We start from the raw sequence: 24,586 nt of genomic DNA, 5'->3' as shown, positions 1-24,586 counted from the left end.
CAGCGTGGACAGTTTGTTGTTCACCTTTTTAATATTTTTCCCTTGCCCTTTTATTTTGACCTTTAACTAATCCATGATGAATTTCACCTGATTGATTTCAGATCGTTTCTCCAGCTAATCAAGACTACTTTGAATTTGACCTTATCCTCAGAAGTGCTGATGGCTCTCCCAAGATGCATTTTCTCATGTTTAATAAGAAAAAAAGCGTTTAAAAAGAAAAAAGCCTACTCCTGCATTCAAATTACTTATTTAAAAAGTACCAAACAGTACTACATTAGATTCTTGCAGACCTTATTTGATCAGCTTTCCCACTTTTTAATTTTTGGGATCTACTGCTGAGTTTGATGTTAGCCAGCTGTGAACCTAACTTACAGTGATTTTATCTAGACTCTATTTCCATAGCTTGCTTAAAATAGGCCATTGCCCAAGTGCATTCAAAGTCTGGATGTCCCCACTGATTTTTTCCTTACCAACTAGCCTAGTTATTCTGACAAAGGCAGCAGATGATTATTTTCATGTAATTTGTTGGCAAATTCACAGTGGCAGTCTCTTACCTCTCCAGTGACCATTAGGACCTTGTATTTACAAAAATAATTCCTGTTTTTGCTCATCAGGATAGTGGTACCTCTCCTGCCTTTGTAAACACTTGGAGATAAAAGGAAGGTTCAGAAGCTGACCAGGCCCCTGCCCTCAATAGTCTTGTGTAAATCTCATGAGGCTGCGTTGACCTGACTACATCCAATAAATAAGCTTGAACCTGTTGGCATTCCAGCCTTCCTTCTCCCTTTCACTCCCCAATGCCTCTTCGATGTTAATACCACCTAACTCATTCAGTGTGATCGAAAAAGAGATTTTTTTCCATTGTTAGCTGGCCAACCTTGCCTGTGGCAAACCTCATTTGATTCCTGCTACCGTAATGCAGGTGCATTAGCATAACTAAGACAGAGTAACTGAGTATGACCACATTGTTAAATGTGCCCGTTTTGGACTTAAATTAGCTCAGATCTGTACCAACACAGGTAGATTGTTTATTGTAAATCAAGGCAGGAAGGCGTTAGGGGTCTTTTGCCTTCTTTCTTTCTAACTCATCAGAACAAAGGTTCACTCACACACAAATAATAAAAAACTGGCAAAAGTAAAAGTTTGGCTTTTAACAAACAAGTCAATGTTTTCTTTTTAAATAAGCATTTTAAGAAGACCAGATACAAAAAGGAGTACTAGGCTAGACATACTGACTTAGGACCTGATCACAGTCTGCTACTGGCTGGCTCACGCGCCACAGAATCACCTTGCAAGGGAGCATCCCCGCCTCCTGGCATTCAAGCTTTGCTCTGCGAGCTGGCACAGTCCTGGGGTTTCCTGGGTTATCTGGAAACCTGCCCCCCCTGCACTGGGTGTCTTTGGACAGTCCGTGATAGAAGTCGTTGCAAGGGATTACAGTAAGAAGTTTGTTTTTCCAATTTGTTTTTCCATTTCAGAGAGTATCACAAACTGCACTTGCAAAAGCCTAACACACACAAAGAAGTACATTTTAAAAGCTCGTGTCTTTAAAGAAAGCAGCATCCAGAGAACTGACAAAACACAATTTTCCTTAGCAATTTCTTTAAGCATTTTCTAGTAATTTGCTTAAACATTCAGTCACTAAAAAAAGCACACACACAAAACACATCCAGTTCACTGTAATTTTATTTTGCTATATTCTGTACAATGTACTGCATTCTGTCTAGACCTCTGGAAAGTGATCAGTTTATTTATTCTCTTCCCTGCTAAATGAGCCTTCATATGGATATATTTATTTTCTTTTCTTATGCAGCCGTTTTACATTACATTGCTAAGACGTGTTTTTTGTCGAAATTATTTCATCACTATCTGAACTCATTTTAGCAGGAATTATAATGACATGTGCTACAGTGTTTGAAGGTTTAACTATTAATTTGTTCCTTGCCTATTAAAAAAAAGAAAAAAAAAAAAAAAGGAAAAAATGCTACCATAGTGGTAAGTAGTATAAGGTTAGGCTTAATGTTCTATGAACACAAAAATATAAACCAGATAAAATATTCATAAATATGTACCTAATTCTAGTGTGGTAAGTAGTTTACAAAATGCATGTAGAGTGCTTAGCCATCAGAAAAGACGTATTTTTCATGTTCATTTTTACTAGCTTATTGCTACTGCTGAGTATTTCATTACAGATTCCAGAAAACATTTAGGTATGAGGTATAATGTCATTCTGAATTGTTACTATAGCAGCAACAACTGTGATCAATAAGCACACGTAAGTGCTGCTACAATTACATTTTTCCTTATGCAGAAGAGTTACTAGCTAAACCTTACCTTCTTCCAAAACTGCTTTGTGTTTTATCAGATCCCTGGAAAAATGTAAAATAGTATTTTTATGTTAACTTTTTTTTGCAAGCTTCAATTGCATCTCCTCTGTGTACACTGCAGATTCCAGTTCTCCACTCGTTGACGCACATCAACACATTTACCCGCAGAATCTAACTGCATAATGGAGATTTATTCAAGCAGTTTTCATCTTAAGCTATGCAAATCACACTATCCCTTTTCAGAGAACTGCTCTACTCACAGGTTTGGTCAGAGGGGTTTGTTTCAGTTTTTTTTTAATTTCTGACAGTGAACAGACACCAGATTCCTCTTCACTTGCACACATGTTCAATTAGTAGCCTATGCATCTTAAGAAATTTTAAACAGCAAGGAATGATAAGTACCAGATCCAAAAGCAAGAGATTAGAAGGCAGATCTTGAAAAGACGGGAGTCAATCACGTATAAAACAGGAATGCTGACAAAGTACTTGAATAAACTGCATCTACATTCAGACCAATACTAGTTGTTAACTTTTTGATTATATTTTAACCACTACAGCTTATCTAAGGTGGATGAATGTGTATTCACTGTAAACTTAAAATCCATCTTGATGGAAAGTTGGCTCCAGCACATTCCACTGGAGTTGGTATCCCACTACACTCAATTTTGTAATCCTTGCTGTAGTCTGTCCTTGGAAATTCCTGTTAAGTTCTAATGCTTAATATTCTGCATTTTTGCAACTAGCTAAATACTCCACACATGCAATTAGTACTTATGTACTATCCTTCCTACATATACTTAAGTGTTACAGCACTGTAACACATAAAAATCTAGATTTGTTGTGCTGGCTAGTTATATATAAAATGCTTTGGCTTTCTAATACAAAGCCGTAATTGTTCTGGCATCTTTGCTTTCAATAGCTTATATAAGACAGTAATTCTAACACTTGAAATACAGCATCATGTTACAAATGCAGAATGTTTTCATATCCTCAGTCATATTAAATCTAGGTTGTTTTTATTTACTTACTTTGACTAAGCCACTTGTCAATTGCATTCTCATATTTTTTTGGTTCCTTTAACCAGTCTTGATGCCACCTAAGGCTGGCAATAACATTTGAGTAATTCTGACCCAAACTTTGTTTCCAGCTGATAAACTGTCTTTTGTTATACTCCTGAACGGAAGAAGAAACCTCTGGATAGTTTACTATAGAGCGGAGTGTTTTGTCCAAGGAACGTACAATTACTGGGAATTTTATGGCAACGTTTGTTAGCTCATCTGGATCGGCAGTAAGGTCTGGAACAAACAAAAAGTCAGTTAAGAGCCAGTTTGCACTTAGATGAATTAATGAGTCAGTTAGGACATAAAAGTTGTAACATACCAAACAGTTGTGGAAGTACTGAATGGCCATCTGAGTACGTGATATATTTCCATTTGCCAGTTCGAAGCATGTACATGGAAGAATTCACATTGCATCCGTGGAACTCACTCAACACCCACGACGGCCGAGGCGCTCTGGGTGACACTTCGTTTTCAGCCTTTCCATGTAGCAGTGGTATAAGAGAATACCCACTGAGGTTCCGCGGGACAGGAATTCTTGCTATATCTAAGCAAAAATAGACAAAGTCAAAATGCTACTGCAGTAACTGTGATTGAAAAAGCCTGACATAATGCTACAGGTGTCTGAACATAAATTCTATTTCAGTAATAGAACATGCATTCCTAATTATTCTCCTTGTAGAACACAGGAACCCCAAGATACACACATAATAAAAACAACCTTAAGGAACTTTCCAAGGTTTCCAAGCTGCCCACCATCTTGATCAGAAGCAGTACCAGCTATGTCTGTCTAAGTCAATCTTTAACAGATGTTTGTTAAAACCAATCGCGATAGCCTCCAGTGATGGGTGGTGCTTTTTTATTTTTTTTAATCATGGTTTTATACCCTTCTCTTCTGCTCTGACCACGTCAGGGAGGAGAAAGAGATTGTCATAGCATGAAAGGACTCTAAAAGCTCCATATCCAACATGGTCTAACCATTCATTTCTTTGATAATAACAGCACTAAGCTCCTATCTAGCGTTCTTCATCAGTGAATTACAAAACACATTACAAAAGGTGGCCATGGTGGTTATCACCTATAACTGGTGGGGAAACTGAAGAACAGGGCCACTTGCTTCTCTGGTAGGGATGGAGACAAAGATGACATCAGAGGTGGTATCAATACAGTGCACACATGGAAAACACTGGATGACTCTATAGCCTACTAGATGGCCCCTAGAAGATGCTGTAACTTGAATACGCTCCTCAGTATCAACTTACATCGCAAGTGTCTCTAGCTCCCAAAGATCAGGTCAATACTAAGATCTCTCAGAGACATTCTGAAAAACATAGCTGAGAATCCCAAGGATGTCAACTAAACTTTGGTGTGTCCTAAAAACAGGGTATGACAGTACTGCTTGTTTTAATCACCCTACTGATCACAATATACAGTCATTCAAAATTCAACACTTCCCATTTCACAGAGCATGGTGGTAGTATTTTATCTTCTGTTCTATGCTGAGTGGTGATATTCAGCGCATACAGATTGCCCATAGATGACTTCTTCCTTTATCAGCATGTATCTTCCTTTTTCTCCTCTGTTTCTACAGCATATATGCCTGTCATTAATCTGTCGTTCTTCCTCTAGTAAATAAAGAGGCCAGCATTTGACTAAGCACTAGGAAGACCTGTAACATGCAAACCCAGTAGCTTCCAGTGCGTGGGCTAAAAACTTGAGCAAATACATACTACATTTGAACAAATGAAAAAGGGATATAGGCCTTCCTCTTCTGTCATCCTAAACCAGTAATGCTATTGATTGCAGTAACTGCATTCTCCACATGCAAGGAATGCTCCAGGCTGGCACCTTCAGCAGCTCCTGCTTTTCCAACAGAGATCCAAAGGTACTTCCACCCAGACCAACAAAGCCAGTGCTGTCTGGAGGAAAGCTTATGCTACACCCTGTTAAAAATGGAAGAGCTGTTGCAGTTCTGGCTGAGTTATCCATATCGCATAGATTCTGCTGGAATCAAAACATCTCTACCACACTCGCTATAGGATGCATCTAATCTCAAAGTCAGTAAAGGAGGAAGTATTGAGCAAAGCATTTGGATGGCATCTTAAGAGAGATTATTGCCCTGAGACAATGCAAAGCAAAGGGATTACATTTATCACAAAAAAGACTTGAAATCTGTTTCCTCACTAGTCAGCAGTAGCATGCAGCCTGAAGAGATAATAGATGACAGAGATGATTCTTCATGTTTTCACATTCATCTTGATGTATGTGCCTTTTTTGACATTCAGATTACAGGAAAGGGGAACTGCCAGAACAGAAGGAAAGGACTTATAAACACAAAGTTCTGTGAAGAAAGAAAAGGAGGAAAAGAACGAGAAAGAGGGATGTTAAACCACCTGACCAATTATGTTATTTGGAGAAAAGGCACAAAGAAGAAAACCAGAGATTTTTAACTCTTTGCATATCATACCACAACTTGTGTAAGAACCATATCTAATACAGATTACTTCATATAAAAGATTTGATATCATAATTTGGAAGAGAAAGGTACTCAGATCCTGGATATAACTGGTTCAAAAGTTTTGAGAAGAGACAGGCAGATAAATATCTTTTGTTCTGTTTTTAGAAAATCAACATTAAACAATATAGAAAAGGATTTTTCACAGGCTTTTACTGATAGAAGTACAGTTTTATCTACTGCCTCAGGTTCTCTCAGGCAATTGCAGTGTACACGTGACACTTCTTAAAGAGTGAGCTTTGAAGACTGCCTCAAAAAGAACATTTTTCTGATTGGTAGCCTAAAAGATCCCAGACAAAGCCTAGAACGGCGACTTGACCTAATGTTTAGTTCCAATGAGATTCATCTCTTGCATGCTTTATCACAGGCAACTGTTCAAAAATTCACTCTTAAAAGTAAGTTCCACCTGCATGTAAGTAATTTGATGTCAGTCCTTTTTATTTGATTCTCTGCCCCAGAATGAATATTTCCATATCCAAGAAGGTAAGAATGGATATCCATTATCGTTTCTTACTATGCTTGCCCAGATCAATTGTACATTTCCTATACGAAGTCTTTATCACGTTTCTTCCACATGACCCTTCATAAAGGACATTCCTTTGATAAGCTAATGAAGCTGCCATCCTTTCAGGTTTAATCTGATCTCTGGATGCATTTAGACCCTAATTTCTGTAGTAAACTGTTAGATATGAAGGCTAGCAAGGATTATTCATATCTAAAATGCATCTGATTCTCTTTTATCACCTTTTTTAAAATAACAAATAATCCTATATGTAGTCATTCACTGTAATTGTGTTGATGACAGTAAATAAGAAACATCATCAGCTCCTTTGTTTAATTTTTAGATCCATTTTTTGTGTGTTAAGTCCGTATGTATGCTCCACAGATAAATTGTTATCTTCTGTTGTGTTACTACATTGCCTCACAAAGTGCGGACATAATTCTCACTATAATACAAATGCATCATCATAATAGTAACTGGGAAAAAAAAAATTCATTTGAAATGACTTAACTCACCAAGCATAGTAGGATATATATCCACAAGAGATACCACATTTGGTACTTGCTGCCGTTCTTTTACACCTGGCCCCATAACTAAAAGAGGAACATGGGAACTTCCTTCATACATGCTCATTTTATAGAACTGCCTGTGTTCCATAGCAAGTTCTCCATGATCCGCAGTGAATATAACGATTGTTTTTTTAAGAAGCCCAGTATCTCTCAGAGCTGAAATAATCTCACCTGCAACAAGAAAAAGATACTGAAAAGGATACCTTCAAAATATTCCTTCCAACTTCCGTACCTGCAAGGCAGCCTGCAAACCCCGAGGAATCCTAGACGGAGGGTTGTAAACTCCTCTCTCTGCCACAGAAGGCAGAGCCCAAAGCGTTCAGCCCAGAACAACATACAGTCGTCAATATGTTGCAGGGGTGTGGCTCCCAGTGAAGTGTGGAGGGCACTGAACAGCAACCATGGAAAACTTCAAAAGGCAAGGATGCACCACAGGACAAGGTGCATTTTTGCTATCATCACTTTAATTTCTAGCATAACTAGTAATAGTTATTTCAACAGAAGTAAAATAGGCCAGTAGAAGCCCTGACACTACATTTAGGGTGAAGGACTCTTGACAGTATCCACCTCACACATGATCAGTGGCAGTCTCTCCTTCCTGTGCCTGTATCCCCACAGGAGCCCCTCGCACATACATTTGTGCAATGAAGACAGGGCCAAGATCTATGAAGTCGGTAATGAAGCAATGCGCTTATACATCTTCAATGTTAAAACACTAAGATGATTCTTGTTTAAACAGGCTAGTTAAAAACTTAAAATACATCACCAAATTAAACCCTAGTGCAGACACTTCGCAATACCTGAATTCCCTAAAACTGTCAAGCTCCTGTTGATCTCTTTTCTTTCATAAAATGTGGAAGAGTAATCTGTGTCTTTTAAGTCACTTTATCATTCTAACATTGCTAAAAAGATCAGCTTATTTATTAATGAATTTCATATTAGAATGCAAGGAAATTCTTGTTCTTTCATGGTCACTTTTCAAATTAAGAAATAAAATACTGTAAATGAAGACCAATTTGCATGATAATTTTTATATATGTAGACCTTACTGCAAAGTAGGAAGAATTCTGAATGCCTAATTAGGGTTTGGTGGGGTTTTTTTCCTTCTTCTTAACTTTCAATAATATGCTGCTAAGGGAGACTTCAAAGATAACCTTACTGTTTCGTCTGTGCGTAACAGCTGTCATCCAGTCTATGCATTTGAAATCAATCTCCAAGAAAACTGCTTATGCCCTAAAATTTATCTTTCCATCCAGCATTGCTTTGCTGGTCTGTCCCCTTCACAATTGTTTCCATTCTTTCAGTTAGCACTTCAAAGAGTGTTTAGTTCCTCTTGTACAAGGCTCAAGCAACGTTTTGCTGCAGTTACTGGGCTTTTACAGGGTCTCTGACTGGTGGTTGTCATTACTTTTCAGAGTGCTCTGAATTCACCTTGCAATAGCCTTAAAAGCTATCCCGTTATTTATCATATAGACTGATTAAGCAACATCCATGTGACTTACACCCAGATCTGAATTGTGTTTTTTTTTCCCCAGAAGACCAGCCCTATCAGCATTTTCTTAAAAAAATCAGAACAAGAAAACCCACTGTATAATGAAACATTACCTACCCAGCATGGCATCTGTCTCCGCACACATAGCATAATAAAATGCCCTAATATTTCTCACTTCTTGCTTTGTAAACTCTCCTGTGCAGTTCTTGGTGTAAGATGAGTAATAGTCTACTGGATGCATCTCTGAAAGAGAAGACCACTTGGGTATTTTAATAGCTTCATAAGTTACCTAAAAATAAGAGGAAATTAACATTACTTTAGCAACTGAATTAAACAAATTTTTCAAAAACAGATTTAATTTAAAACTTTTTAGCATAAATTCACAGTTCTCAACTTGTGGTCCAGGAAACACCAGCTGCTTATCGGTTACATGGTACTGCTACCTCCTCCATACTTCCCCTCTGCTTCCACAGGTATCAAGTCATGTTAAAAGAGCGCTATAAAAATCAGCTAGAAACTAAGGCTAGGAGCCAAAAATATGTGCTTTATCAGCTGATATCTTTTTTTTAAGAGAGATACCACAGAACAATCTTCTAGAACTGTACTCTAGGGTAAGTACAGAAGTATTGGCATAGTGTCTGTGGCGGTACACTCCCCCCGCTCCCCACCCGGCACCGACCTTTTCCCCTAACTCTGATCAAGTGATAACCACCAGTGGTGCCCATGGTGGGCGCACCTGGTTTTGATGGCTGCATCCGGCTAAAGGCTCAAGGTGGATTTGGGGGAGACAGATTACCACAGAACAGCCAAGGGCTAATTTATAGTAATGCACGCTCCTGACGACAGTGCTGGTCTGTGCCGATTCAAGCCAGATTTGGAAGAAACTGGCATCTGCAGTCAATATGCAAATATGACTATAAGTCAACCATCTTACCCCCATAAATAGTGAGCAGCCCAAGAGCCCTTTGAGCTCTCCTGCATGGCAGTGGGCTGCATGCTGGGATCTTCCCTTGAGTAGGGATGCCTCTCAAGGTTACTCCTCGAAGTTGAGAACACCCTCATTGCATCAGATACTTGGGAAGAGAACTGGGAACAAGTGCACTGAAACTTTGTAGTCTTAGCTAAGTAATATAAAGGATTGATTGTGCACATATACTCCTTTAGACATAAACCCTTGACCAAGTCTGGGACTAGGACTGGATCCAGCCACACCTAGACTCCTCTCTGAGAAGGAGTTTAGAAAGCAAGGGGATCCTTTCTGAACCTCACGACTCAATGGGAGGGTCTCCCTGACAGTCTTGTCTGATCCTGTCCCCTATGCAGTAAATAATTAAGGGTACCTTGCCATCGAATCTTGTTAAACCACTATTGCATTTACTATCAAACTTCATTATCAATAAACATATTGCTGCTTCTCTCTTATGAGTGAAGTGCACTCTCACTCTATCAACAACAGTGTCTCATTAACTATAGGATGACCAAAACCCATATGTATCAAGAAGACTGGGTGTTATGCGAGCCTACAGAACAACACAGAAGTCTGGTAAGGTCTCCAGGACAGTGGATGTCAAGTCTTCACATCTTGATAAAAAGAATTCATTACATTAGTCCATTTTTCTAATACATTTCTATTTGTTTCTACAGACGTCAATTCATTTAAGATCAGTTTGAAACTGAAAAGTAGACGCCAACCAATTACAAATAATGCTAGATTTGTATGTTCAAACTGGCATGCTCACAGATATTGTGTGCTGCAGTACCAGCTTTAGAGCCTCAAAGTTTGACATACACATTTAGCCTAGGCAGTTACACTTGTAAGCATTCCCTTAAGTAAGTGCTGCATTTAACAATTAATTACTTCTATACCGTAGACTTAAAGCACAAATTACCACAAAGCAGAGAAGATGTAACCTCAGTATGGAAAACTTAAATTTAAAACCACACCTGTTGTTCTCATTTACCTCTGAAAATCTTCTCTAACAAACAGAGCTGATGCCTAGATTATGCCACAGCAACTCCAGTGCCTGTGCAGCATGTTTCCAGGGCTGCAGCCACAGCTCCGCTACTGGGCTGTCCCCAACCATGGGCAGCACTGGTTCCCGATAAAATAACTGAGACACTTACTGTCCAAGGGGCTCCATGCAGCACAAAAGCAATCAGACCAAAGTTGTCCCTAGAAGCATTACATCCCTGTTTATTTGTGTAGCAATTTAAGTATCAATCCCTGCTGAACCCCATTTGCTTTTGCCCCGAGGTGTGGCATGGATAACTAAGAGCTGTCTGGGGAACTACTAGCATGGTGTCTGTCTCTTGAGCACATGGTATATCTTTGGCCACCAGTGCTGTGAGGGCCATGTGTTTCAATACCCACGGAGTGCCACCTCCCACAACAGTCAATATTCTTGTTATCTGGCAGATGTATTAAGTCTTCTAAAGAGTTGGTAAGACAGCAAGAGTTAAAGTGCCCATAGGGAAAAAACCGGGCTTTATAATAGTCAAACAGACATAACAAAGCCTAAGTTTCCTTAGGCCCCATAGAATATAGGCTGCAAGAAGAAATCATGGAAGATAAAATAATGGCAGACAACTGCTTCAGTCATCTTCCTGTTGCTGAAGGTCCCTGGCTACATAACATCACATTCTGACTCCTCAACTGGTATTTATTAGTTGCTTAAGACATAAGGGGAGCAAAAAGTTTCCCTCTCCATCCACAATTCATCAGGAGACTGAACACTTTTCTACAGGACTGCAACCTAGTTTTACAGATTCACAAAGTCATAATCCCTTTGTCTGTCTGTCTGTCATAATTCACAGCTAGGAAAGCAGCCACATGCCCTGAAAAAGTGCCAGCTTGTGCAAAATACAGGGGACCATCTGCTTAGCAACACGGGGTTTAATGAACGTACTATGTTGATACTCTGTTCTGTATTAGCTCCCCAGTAAACATACAATTTAATTCAAGTTCTTCATCTATGCACTCAAACTTCTTCATGAGATTGATCTCTTGTCATTTTCACAGACTGCTTCTTCCATGGCCAAAACACAGATACATTCCAGAAGAATGGTCAATAAACGGTAATGTGTCGTTCACAAAACTGAGTATGTACACATAATGGTGGAAAGGACCTCGGCAAACTATGAAGTTTAAGTATTCTAACTGGATTAAGGATGACAAAAATTTGTCAGAGATGTCTGTGACTTGAAAAAAGGTACCCCCACTTCCCAAGACATCTCTAACCTAGCAATTAGCACCTAGAAAGTTCTCCTTAATATCCAAGCCAGATCTTTGCTTTTTGCAAATGAAGGTTTTTCCCCCATGCTCTTCCTCTCCCCACAAACTTCCCACCATTCCTAGAAGAACCCACAACCCTCACTATTACAAAGAAATTCACATCTCTCAACCTTCATTTGTATATCCTTTTTTCTAAGTCTTAGTATTTTTGTCATGCCTAGATAAAGAGATTTTGCAGTTCCCCAGTAGAAAAGGCCAAGTGAGTTCTATAAATTGCATATGGGTTGTTTTTTTTTAAGTAAGCATAAAGACTTTTCGAATCTAATTCTCAGTTCTTCAGCTGCAGGGAATCTTAATGCCTTTATGCAGTGAAAGCTGTTGTAACACATTTGAATTTTTATGACCGATAATGGCACCTGGAGACCACACAAGACAGAAAAAAAAATATTTACTTCTTCTCTGCAATGGAGTGCAATCTGTTAGCTTTCCACAGACAGACATAATGGGACTTTTCTGCACTCTAAAAACATTGAAAAGGTACAGTAGCATGGAAACAAGTTAACAGAAAAGAGATTTCTGCTGTGTCTTACTACTTCATGTTCTAGGTTCATATTGTAGGAAAAGTCAATCTCTCACTATAAAACTCAGACAGAATGATTACATATAGCATTATTTATAACAAGCACAATACAGAATGTTATAAACAATAAACTTCAGACCATTACTGAAAAAAAATTACAGCTAAGTATAGCAACAATTTCATTCTCCATTTAATGTGTTTCTAGCCACTGAATTCCAAATTTCTTTATTGATTCAGAGACTACAGCTAACAAACCCTTTCCTACAACACAGAGAAATTCTTCACTTCTATTTGCTTAGCCTTAAATCAGAAGTCTAACATCTCATCCAAGTAGTTTCTTACTGTGTACTGAAATATCAAAACTGGGTCTGAATGGGAAAATCACACGATGAATAAACTACTGTTCAAAATAAGTAGAGTTATAAATAAAATTATATTTAAATTTCATCTTCACATACCTTTTCAAGCCAATAGGGAGATGTTAAAAACGTAGAGGATCCAAAATTTTCTCCCGCATAGGGTGATGGATATGGGTGTGGTAAATTTAGTCCCAAGTAAAGAACAAACGGTTGAGTAAGGTTAATGGCTTCTTCCTTTATCCAATTTACTGCTTTATCAGTATTCCGCCAGTCAGCTTCCATCACTCTCACATGCTTCTTATCTCCAGTAAGATTTACCATGGGTCTCCCTTCTTGCCGGAGCAGGAAGTCAACATCCCTCGTCCAGGCTTCCACACGGTTACTGAAAATATATACACAAGATACATACTCGGTGGAAAATGTTTTCTTCACTTTTCCTCCAAAACAAAAGAGTTAAGAATTCCTGAAGAACTTCCCCTATACTTGTAGCTGCAATCTATTTGTAATTTCTACATAAAGGATAATTGTTATTCAATGGTGCAAGCTATGGTGCATCTATTTTATACTTAAAGCTTTAGCCATTTTTTTCTGCTTCTGAATCTTCTTTCTTATTTATTATAACTTCATGTCAGAATGGTTCTTCTCATATCTACAAAATAATATTTAGAAATAGCATCTCCACCTTGTTGACCCTGCTCCCCAGTCTGGCATGGATTCACATACTATTTATCTGGTATACTATTTATCTGGTAAAGAGGGCCTTAGATTTTTGTTATTTGAAAAAGTCCTGTGGTTAAATAACTTGCCTGGAGAGGCTGCCTTTAGAAGCAACATTCTGGTTGCAACAGCAAACATCAGCAAAACAGGTCAGTACTGAAGAAGGGTCTGTTGGTGTTAAGATCCCTGTACTTGTCAGCAGCATCCTGATAGCAGGATAGCAACCAGGTCATCGTGCACTCTATGAGCCATTGAAAAACAGAATACAATAAGATAGCCACAATAAGGAAACAAAAAGGCTATTTTCCTAATGTTCCTGAAGACTGAAGTAAGCAAGATTTCAAGGCAAAGTATCACACCATAGCAACTTTTCACTTCTAAAGAGTGTAAAATACCTATGCAAAATGCCATTTTATCATTGCCAATCAACAGAAAAATAGGAAAGACCTCATGAGATGACATCCTTTGCCCTATCATATGCTCGCAATCCTGTTCAGGCTACTTGAACACGAATCTTAGTATTTGTGAGTATGTTTGTGGGTATGAGATTGTGAGTTGGCAGAGCTTACCAACCTAGAAAGTTAAGCAGCATAAAAATTATGTTCCTCTCCTATATAGTCTCACATTAAGGTTTTCTTTGCATTAATTCCTACACAATAAAATTTATTTGAGAACTAAGGACTATCTGTTGGTTCAGCTTTGCACTCCCCATGTGAAGGCCTTTGTACTGAAGCCAGAATTCATCTGCGGTCTTCAGCTCAGACAAATGAAAGCAAGACTTCTGGAATCCAGACATTTATAGGTAACCAACCTGTTTTTCAGTGCCACCTTTTTGTTCCAGTTATCATATGAACAGCCAGAAACTTCTGGAATTACTTAGAGCTGCTCTTATTTGAACCTGGAGTGACTTTAGATTAGAAATAAACAGATTTCAATGTTATAAAACATTTCTTCTGTCTCAGTGAAGGGCAGAGTGAGTGTATACTATATACTGTTTAGACAACACAGAATTTTCTCTGCACAAAAGTGATTCAGAAGAAAAGTGTAAGGGTCTGTATAATACTGGAGATAATTTTCATTTTTCAGAGTAATTTTAATTTACTAAAATCTATTCCAGATATGCTTAAGAATGATGCACCCACAGAATCATGTCTGTCTTGCTTCATTACATAGAACAAAATCTGACCCTTTGCTTTCTCAAAGAATGGTCTGTTACTGGCATTTTATGGTGTGCTGTTAAGACTACACTCTTTTGAAAAGCACAAATGCCTGAGGCAGTAACAACAAACCATCCCTACACTACAACAATATAAACATCTGTAAGCATTTATCTTAATGGTCAGTTGTTTCTTGATGGAGAGGAAATTTTCCCAACATTCATATAAGCAAGCACAAAGAAACAGAATAATACTAAAGCAGATGACTTTTTAGTACCTTGTACAAGTAATTGTTTCTTAGTGGAAAAAAAAAAAAAACCCAAAAGTTTTAAGAATAATGCAGAATAATGCAGTCTTCAGAAAAAAAAAAATCAAAGAAAAAACTAGAGGTTGAACACCCATCTGTTCAGTTAGATGCTAAGTTACTAAGAAGAGCTGCAGACAGAGACAAGAGAGAAGCATCAGCAGTACACAAATATGTACACTGCCTGGTAAAGTAAGTAAACATGAAGTTTTTGCTATAAGCCTGCATTTGAATAATCTTTTAATGCCAGTGTAGAACTGGCATATGGAAAAAGGGAAAAAAGCTTTATTTTCTTTTTTGACAGTCTTAAACTGGAGAGGAAATTATTACTTTGGCCAGATTCTGAAGTGGATGCTATTTATAAAGTATTTCGTAGATAAAAAACAGTGTGTACATGCAACATACTATTCACTACTAATGTGACGTTTCAACTTCCAATTGCTCACTTTAGTGAGGGAAGTGTGGAAATTTTAAGTAACTCTAACCTGTTTAATATCAAAGAAGAAGCTACTTTTTATTATTATTTCAACAACAGACATCGTTACTAATCGGGTAGATAGTGCATCTTCACAAAAACTACACAGAAGGAAGACACCATATTTTGTCCCAACTGTCCAGACACATTATACTTATTATTTTTTGAACATAATGAGTTAAGTCTCTAAATGTTTAAGTATTTTTCATTAATTGCTGTAATTCTAGTCAGATTTTTTTTAAAGAAAGCTTTACAGCATAGGAAGTACAGCACAAGTCTGTGAAAACATATGGCCTTCAAAAAACAAAAAATCACCTCATGTTTTGTGATGGTAGATGGTGATATAAGTATTATCAAATACGTTTATTTGTTCTGCTTTTCCTACACTGCTAGTATAACCAAGCCAGGAAGTCTCAAGGCAAGGCAAAAATGGCTCATGAATTTCACTTAGGGAGCAATACCAATGATCAAAAATAACCTTCGTTCATGCTGGGCAAAACCAGAGTCTTGATATTCACCTTCCAGCTATAGATAAAAGCCGAAGTGCATCTGCATGGGATATGCTTGCTTCTGCATAAAGTTGCAGGACAGACCCCTGCTAGGTTCCTAACACAATTTCTTTTAAATTAAAGCTACTACCATTTCAGTCAGAGACAGAAACCACTTGCCAGACCATTACATGATTTATTCACTGCTGTCCATTTCAAAGCAGGAGAATCTACCTGATTACCTTACTGAATGATGTCCAGAAGTATAGTCCAATTTCCCATACTTCTGTGTGTGGTAGCCATGCTTCTCCATGAGATCCATCCACGTTACATAATCTGGATCTAGACCTTTGAAGTTATTCCAAGATTCTGTTAAATGAGTGAAAAGACCACTCCACATAGCTGGGGTGGGGAGGGGAGAGACAGAGAGAGACGGTTTTTGACAAGTAAGTGGTACTTCCTATCTAAATGTAAGTTGAATATACTTGAGAAGGGATCAATCTTGTCATTATTTTAGAGGTAAAAAGTCCACATTGTGATCCAAGAGAGAAGGGAATACAAAGTATTACCCTTCCAAATCTTATTTTCATCATCAATACGAATAACAGCTTTTACTAAAAGAATCCTCAGAAGAAGGTCCCATTTTTCCAGGTGCTATGCAATCATTAAATCAAGGTTTTCTGTAGATCAGGAAATATTCTTATTGATTGCAGAAAGAAAATGCCATGGTAGTACAGATCCTGATGAAACAGTCATGTATTTACATGTGTTCCAGAGTATTATCTCCCCATACTTCAGTTAGACTTTAATGTGTATTTAAAGTTAAGTATGTTTGTGGAGGGAACTAGAGTGTATTATTTCTATAAATACTATATGCCCTCAGTTTTATCCTTTTTAGGTAATCTGCTTCACTACCAGCTGTAGAAACAAAGCGAGACTATTAAAGAAGAGGCCAAGAAGAAATGAAGCCAAGGGGAGTTGCAAAGGAACTGTAAGGACAGTTTTTATTAGCAAATTCCTGTGTGTCTTTGCAGCTTGTCGAGAATTGTTCACTCTTGCCAATGCTAATTTAGAGTCAAAGGGAACCCTAAAACGAAACCAAGCTGTTCTATAAGCAATAGAAATATCCTGTAAGCACTAACAGTGTGTCAACCTCAACCCCATACCATGGCAATACTCCTACTTTCCCCACCCCAAAGTCCTCCTTCCCACCATATCTTCTAGTATCATCCCTGACACCTCCACAATAGATGTACCCTCAGTTTCTTCCAGGTCTCCAAGCTACTGGCTAAACAAGAGATGTCCTGCTGGTTCAGAGCTACGCTTGTGATGACTGACCAGTGGTCATAATGCTGTTGATGGACCACTAAAATGCTAAACAGAATTCAATAGAATTGTTGAATTCATCATGCAGACTCTTCCTCACTGGGAGCACTAGCTGCTATTTTAACCGAACTTCTTAAAATTAAATAACCTAACACAAGGTTATTGTTCTCAGCAACAAAGACTGGCTGAAAGACTCAAAAATCAGGAAAAAGAAAACAAGACTGATAGCACATTCATGTAATCTCACTCACTTAAAATGTGACCTTTAGAAACAGAAAAGGGGACTAGGTTATCAATAAATGGAATACTAAACACTGACACTAAATTTGACAGCCTGTGCCTGCTGCAGTCAGGACAGGTTGCTTCTTCCAATGTATGCTTGAGAGAAAGGGAGATCTCCCTTTCAGCTATAGATGAAATTTCATTTACATCACCTCTGGAAGGTCTTTGCAACAACTGAAAGGGCTAGAAATGTTTTAGGACGTAACTTTTGATTCAAGACTACTGCTTCCTTCTAACTTCCCAGCAAATTCTGCAAGTGTGAAGATGAACGCAGGACAATGATTGCAGCAAGTAGAGAAAAGTACTGAAGCATTCAATTAAAGCTACTGAAGGATATATTATGCATTTAATGGAGTGTTTGGAATAAATGTCATCAGAAGGCAGCCACCAATTTATTCAGCTGTCATTATTTAATACTTTTTTCCTGAGAACAGGAAAGGAATTTATTAACTCTTTATTGGGAATGGAGAGCAGTTCTGAATGCAGCTTTGGCACTGCAGTAGACAAACTGACAATTTCTCTGCAAATCCTGAAGATTTTTAAAAAATACTGAAGCTTCAGTGGAGTTTGCAAAAAGATTTGGGAGCTCACACATAGCTGGAAGAAGGGGAGTAAAAAAAAGAAAGGAAGAAGCATGAGAAACAGATCAAACTTGAGAATACTGTATAAACCCAGACACAAACTAAAAAAAGTGGGTCTTACTGAAAAACAAAGCAAATTCCCCCAAATTCAATCCTTTGAAATTTCCCGTCAATACCACATATTTAAATTGACATATACAAGCATTTATCGGATGTTTTGCTTGGTCCTACCTGCACGGGAAGGACAACAAATTGGAGAATTGGTATAGGCATTGAGAAAGACAGTGCCATATCTTTTCATAAAATTTATGAAAGGCAAATCCACAGTCTGATTTCCTGGGTAAAATGTCAAGCGTCCGTCCTGGAATCAAACAGAAAAAAGCCAGTATGTAAATGGCATTAACCCAAATGATTGGCTGCATTAATTCATAGATTTGTTACCTCGAACTTGTATTACTCAAATGTTGCCAATTCTACTCAGGTATGGAAAATAAAGTGTTGAGAAGCTTTAATTAGATCATTATAAAATGGATTACTTATGAAAAAGTGTAAAGATGACTGGACTTCTTCATAGTAAAATTACTTCCTTTCTATTGCTATACATATTCTAAGCTCCAGTTCTTGCAGGACTAGGGACCTACCATGACACATTCAACAGGGACAGGTATGGTGAAAGATGAAAAGGAGTCAGTCTGAAACCTGATGCAGATGTGTGCATTGGTACATATTTCTGTGAAACCAAAACTGATCCCTCATCCTTCTCCTCTTTTTAAAAGTTTATCCACACCACATCTCTGTGAACTTATTTTAAACTATGGACTGGAAAAGCGATCAGCAAGCTGAAGGAAGGCTATTCTCCCACTGAAATGCCATTTGCAATGGTTCCCTTTTGATACTTCATTGATTCTTCATTTACCTATTTCTTTAGCTACAGTTTTTAACCAGTAATTTAAAAAAGACCCAAGATTTTGAATTGGTACTTTTACTGTACAAAACTATGACAGCGTGAAACCAGGTTTCATGTAGACTTCCCTGTTTCAGGTCACTGTCTTTTCCTGTCACTTGCATGTCTTTCCTTGGTTTAGTAAGATGTCTCAACTCAGCCCCAGCCTTACTCGTTGGCTATTTGGTAAAGAGACTGTTCACAGTGAATCTGCACAGTTTTAATAGATCCCCCGATCAGAGACGTTACTCAGATGTAGACATCTGAGTAACCCTCCTCTAGATTTCTGACAGAAGCGCAAACACCTTAAAGCATGGGTAGCTTAGAAGTTGTGTTTTGCACAGCATTTAGCTTGCAAGAGCACATAAGTACGCAGACAAGAAGGCCAGGAAAGTTTCTCAAACTCCAGTTACAAATTCACCAGCTACTGGCTCATTTGTTCCAAAGACAATGTACAAATTACCACATCAGCCTCTGCATAATAAATGCCAGGATGCAAATTCTTACCTCTAATCCATATATGGGCAATGGACCACCCTACCGAGTTACTTTAAATTATTTTTATTAAGTGAGAGTAGTTTCTATATGAGAAACCACAACAAAACAGCTGGTGCGTGATTGCTTGTAACCATGCAGTAACTTCTATGTATCCATACGCAGCCTATCAGCATCAGCAGCCTACAAAAAATGCTTTCCAGATCATACATTGAGCAAGCCTCATTTGGCACAATGGGTTCTTGGTGTCTGCTGAAGCTAACAGTCATCATTACATGGCATTAAGTACAAAATTCCACTGTGACTTTTACTGTAATTTTTTTGTTAGGTGAGAAATTGTGAAAACAATTATTTAGTGAGATATTACCTCTTCAATAGAAAGTATTCAACTGAACAACCACTTTGCTCCTACTGAATCATAACCAAAAATCAGCAGATATGACCAACAGTGAATCACAGGAGTTACCTTCTCTTAATACTGAATAGGTAGTTTTATTCAACTAATAAAAACTCCATGACTGCTTCAGATGGAGACCTCCGATCATCTACTTCAAAATGTTAAGAACATGTACAGTTCCAGGGATGCAGGACCAAGGCCTTACCTTCTGTGAAATTTCACCTTTAAATAATGGTACATTTGAAACAGCTACAAACACTTCTTAGGCATCTGAGTCACAATGAAAATTCCAAAGGCTAACAGAAAAATGCTATTAGCTTACAAGAAAACAGGTAGATGGATGCATGGGTTCTGAGACCTACCAGCCTCTACAGTTTTCAATTAAGAAAATGCATTTTTTTAAAAGACTGTATTTGTTTTGAAAATAACTGTTTGAAACAAACATTGTATTTAACATAATATTCTCCTATATGAAACACCAGGCAAGCTCACGTGGGAAGAACAATAGTTTCTTTCTGTCTTCAGCATTTAAGAATACAGATCAGACAACGTAAGACTTCCTATCAATTTCATACTATGCTGTTTCTGCACATTACCAGATGTGTTTCTGAATTTTCACTTTAGTTTTACCAGTTTAATTTTCTGGAATAATTTGTAAGAGGACAAAAAAAAAAACAACATCAAAGATAAGCGAGAGCAAACCTGAAAAATTTACAGGCTGTTACTACTGCTTCCATTACCCATAATTCCCCAGTGGTAGGCACTAATCATCCAAGTGAAAATTTACAAAGAATACTGCACATAATCAGATTTTGCAATGTTTCAGAAAGAACCCAGAAAACAGAGTTAAGCACAGCATAATTGTGCTCCCCAGTAGGAAATAACTCCTATAAATTACTGAAGTATTTTAAGATTAGAATTTTTCTGTCATTGTTTAAAATATTTTAACCTTACAGCATGAGCACTTCATTACTTCACTAGCCACCCAGCCATTGCTAATATACTAAGTCCACAGTCAAAGACTAATGTAATTTTCTTCACTCTTTAGAGTTCAACACAGAGACTGCATGCAGAAGAAAACAATTCCCTCCATTTGTTTTCTGGCAGAAAATGCTATTCGATAACATGGCGCTGTAGAGAGAATCACTTCATTTGGCACCAGGAGAGTGAACTGTGGCATCCCAGCACCATGTTGCAATGGACGACTACACAGTAAACCGGGACACTGGAGATCAGAATATGATAAAAGATTGGTCACCTAATTTTGTACACTACTACAAGTGGCAACTAGAACAAGCATTCAGTAGGACAAACTGCAAATAAAGCTGTAATCTGCAATATGAACTTGAAAGGAACTTTGGGCTGAAAGTGCTCTTTAGAAAGTACATGACTGATGTGTCATTCTGTCAACATATTCACAAGTTTCTCCAAGATATTGTTTGAACACCTGGAGACAAGAGTTCATTCTTTCGACACTGGACAGACAGGCGACATGTCTACTCAGTGAAAGAAGTAAGCTTCTTTAACAGGCTGAGAAGGTGAAAGCTTTACAGCTATTTCTGGAAATCTGCTCTCCTAGAACTGTGTAGGACTTGCAGGTTTTGAAGTACCTGAAGCAATACAATTGTTCTGAGTAACACAAGCAAGCACATTTCATCCAGGAACTTGAGCTGCATTGCAAGCAAAGCCTGTCATCACTCAGTTAACCTCAAGTAGTAGTTTAGGATCTGAATTACCTATAAGCACATTCCATCAGCAAGTCCTGTGAGAAGCACAGCGCTTGATGTGACACAACAGCATGAAGTCACTGCTCTGGAGGCCAAACACAGTCCAGCATCACTGAGAAGAAAATTTTTGTCATGCTTGACAAAACAGGTGTAAGTCTTTTGTAGAGAGCATCACCCACAACAAAGGCAGGCCCACTTTCAAATGAAAGCCCATACCTTTTGGCAGCCTGCAGGACTTAAGCTTTTTTCCCCAGGAAAACTGTTAGTTTCAACAGTACCAAACTCTTCCTGTTCTCTACCAGTGATATAATCAAAATGGTTAATCTATTTCTGCCTTCAAATCCATCTCATAAAAAACTTATGCCACACAATGATTCTTTTAACATATTCTTCTTCATACACACTACACAAATACAATACTTTTCAGAAACAGCACCTTGTTCTTAATTGTTTTTGTAAAAAACATCACAAACATCTGGGGGTTTGTCTTTCATTTTTCATAGAATCATAGAATCATTAAGGTTGGAAAAGACCCTTAAGATCATCGAGTCCAACCGTCAACCTTATCACTGCCAAGTCCATCTATACCATGTCTTCAAGCACCACATCTATCCGTTCTTTAAATACCTCCAGGGATGGAGACTCAACCACTTCCCTGGGCAGCCTGTTCCAATGCTTGACCACCCCCTCGGTGAAGAAGTTTTTCCTAATATCCAACCTAAACCTCCCCTGGTGCAGCTTGAGGCCGTTTCCTCTCGTCCTATCACTCGTTACTTGGGAGAAGAGACCAACCCCCACCTCGCTACAACCTCCTTTCAGGCAGTTGTAGAGGGCAATAAGGTCTCCCCTCAGCCTCCTCTTCTTCAGGCTAAACAAGCCCAGCTCCCTCAGCCGCTCCTCGTATGACCTGAGCTCCAGACCCTTCCCCAACTTCATTGCCCTTCTCTGGACACGCTCCAGCATGTCCATGTCCTTCTTGTAGTGAGGGGCCCAAAACTGAACACAGTACTCGAGGTGAGGCCTCACCAGTGCCGAGTACAGGGGCACTATCACCTCCCTGCTCCTGCCGGCCACACTATTCCTGATACAAGCCAGGATGTCATCGGCCCTCTTGGCCACCTGAGCACACTGCTGGCTCATGGTCAGGTGGCTGTCAACCAACACCCCCAGGTCCTTTTCTGCCAGACAGCTCTCCAGCCACTCCTCCCCCCTTTTGTAAGGGTTACGTCACTAATCCCCATAAGATAGACATGAGAATCTTCTTGTTTACAGGATGACATACAGAAGCCTTACTAAGATTTGTCTACAGCTTCTGCCAGCATCTGGAGACAAACTGGCCATTGATGAATGAAACTATTACAAATTTGGTATCTTATCGGTAAATAATAGTTTTAGTAAAAGCTGAAAATTTGGAGAAAAATTCTTATCTACAAAAAACATACATTACTTTGGAATGTTAAGAGAGATGATATTCTCAAAATAAAATAAAAATAAACAAAGAATAGAGTCAGAGGAAGGAAAGTAAATACGGAGCTATTGCTTTATCTTTGAAATCATAGCAAATATGTGTTTTAAGAAAGGATCTGAAGAAGAATAATACATGTTTACCAAATACTTAGGAAGAATTTATCCCAAGAATGACAGGCAGCAGGCAAAAAGTCAAGTGCTCTTACCTGTGCAGTCAGGCATGGTATTCAGAGATGGCTGGAAGCCAAGTGTTGATTTCTCAACAGTGAATGAGAAGTGATGAGATGTGAAAGTCCTTGGAAGTAATACCATGGAGCTTATGTTTGATTTAACAGAAAGGAGAGCTCAGATGAAGCAGAGAAATTAAGGCTTTCCCTTTCCTCAAAGTAAAACCTTAATAGAAGCATTTCCAGTTATGCTGAGTGGGCAGGTAGAAGCATGGTGAGAAAAGGGCACTAAATGTGCTATCTTTAACTGTAAGCAAGGAAATATGCTTACTATTTGTGAATGGAAAAAAAAATCTTTTCTACCTGTCTGGGGGTTAAAACAAATGTATCAATAAATCACTGTAATAAAGCCACTAGAAATTTATAAAAACATACCTACTGGTTCCTTTATCCTTTTAGCTGTAGATACTCATCTGACAAGTTTATTGTAATATTTGTTATACCCAATAAAAGTCTGAGCAAGTCAATATATGATGCTCAACAGCTTAACTCACTCATTTCATCTGTAATTACAGAAATTCTCCATTTCATCTGTTCTGGAGACCTAACGTTCTTAGGATTTACAACGGCAATAATAACAGGGTCTAGTGACCTTCCTTTCCTTTTTGCTTTTCAAGCCAAAAGCAAAGCATTCATTTTATGCACCAGGTCTGTTCTATTAATTGCTGCCCAGCACCACAGTCCTGCTGACATGCCCCCGTCCACCGTTAAGTTGTGGTGACAAGCCGTATGTGCCACAGCTGACCGCGGCAACCACCTATGCAGAAGTTTCGGATTATTGTCATGCACCTGATGAAAACCTGTAGCACGCCCCTGGGAAGAATGACGAGTTTGGTTTAGGTAACAAGAGCTACCCCGTGGCGGGAGGCCTGCCCTCATCGTCCCGAGCAAGCCTTCCACCTCGTGGAGATGGTGGAGTATAAAACCAGCCCTACTTTCGCAGGTCTGCGGTTGTAGCCCGGGCAAAGCCACGGAAAACCCTCGCTGCCGCATCCTCGGAGGCCGCAGTCAGGCGAAACGCCGCCGCCGAGGCCGCCCCCGCCGCTCTCCCGCCCTCCCTCCCCTCAGCCCTGCGGCGGCCCGGCCCCGCTGCCAGCCCGCCCCGCGCACTCACCCAGGAGTCGCAGGCCACCAGCACCACGCTGGGCCGGGGCTGGCCCCCGGGGGCGGCGAGCCGCGGCCTCGCCCCGGCCCAGGGCGCGGCGGCCATGAGGAGCAGCGCCAGCCCGGCCCAAGCCAGCGGCCCGCCGCCCCGCATCGCCCCGCCACCGTGGCCGCCCCCCCTCCCGGAGAGGGGGGAGGCGGCAGCCCCCAAGCCGATCCTGCCGCCGGCAAAGCCGCCCGGCCGCGGCAGAGGACCCGCCGC

The 24,586-nt window shown here is 39.3% G+C and overlaps 1 protein-coding gene across 5 annotated transcripts; it reads right to left on the bottom strand.

Moving 5' to 3' along the window:
• Positions 1-1,668: 1,668 nt before the first annotated feature.
• Positions 1,669-24,478, bottom strand: ARSK (arylsulfatase family member K). 5 transcript variants are annotated; one of them, XM_087761337.1, is made up of 9 exons: positions 23,200-23,220; positions 21,536-21,638; positions 18,196-18,325; positions 16,018-16,177; positions 12,734-13,016; positions 8,581-8,752; positions 6,918-7,142; positions 3,708-3,932; positions 1,669-3,622 (listed from the first exon to the last, which is right to left on the bottom strand). In XM_087761337.1, the coding sequence occupies exons 3-9, from the start codon at positions 18,263-18,265 to the stop codon at positions 3,348-3,350; spliced, it is 1,410 nt and encodes a 469-aa protein (XP_087617463.1). In that variant the 5' UTR covers positions 18,266-18,325; positions 21,536-21,638; positions 23,200-23,220; the 3' UTR covers positions 1,669-3,347. The 5 variants fall into 5 exon arrangements, with proteins under 5 accessions (XP_087617463.1, XP_087617461.1, XP_087617462.1 ...); XM_087761335.1 differs by lacking the exons at positions 21,536-21,638; positions 23,200-23,220 and adding an exon at positions 24,335-24,478; XM_087761336.1 differs by lacking the exons at positions 21,536-21,638; positions 23,200-23,220 and adding an exon at positions 24,335-24,478 and having other exon boundaries at positions 16,018-16,123.
• Between the last annotated feature and the right edge of the window lie 108 nt (positions 24,479-24,586).

The sequence above is a fragment of the Nipponia nippon genome, unplaced genomic scaffold (genome assembly GCF_047370975.1).
Source record: "Nipponia nippon isolate SJK-2023a ecotype South Korea unplaced genomic scaffold, ASM4737097v1 scaffold_24, whole genome shotgun sequence".
NCBI lineage: Eukaryota > Metazoa > Chordata > Aves > Pelecaniformes > Threskiornithidae > Nipponia > Nipponia nippon.
Note: the sequence above shows the minus strand (reverse complement) of the source record. Positions and strands in the feature narration are given on the sequence as shown.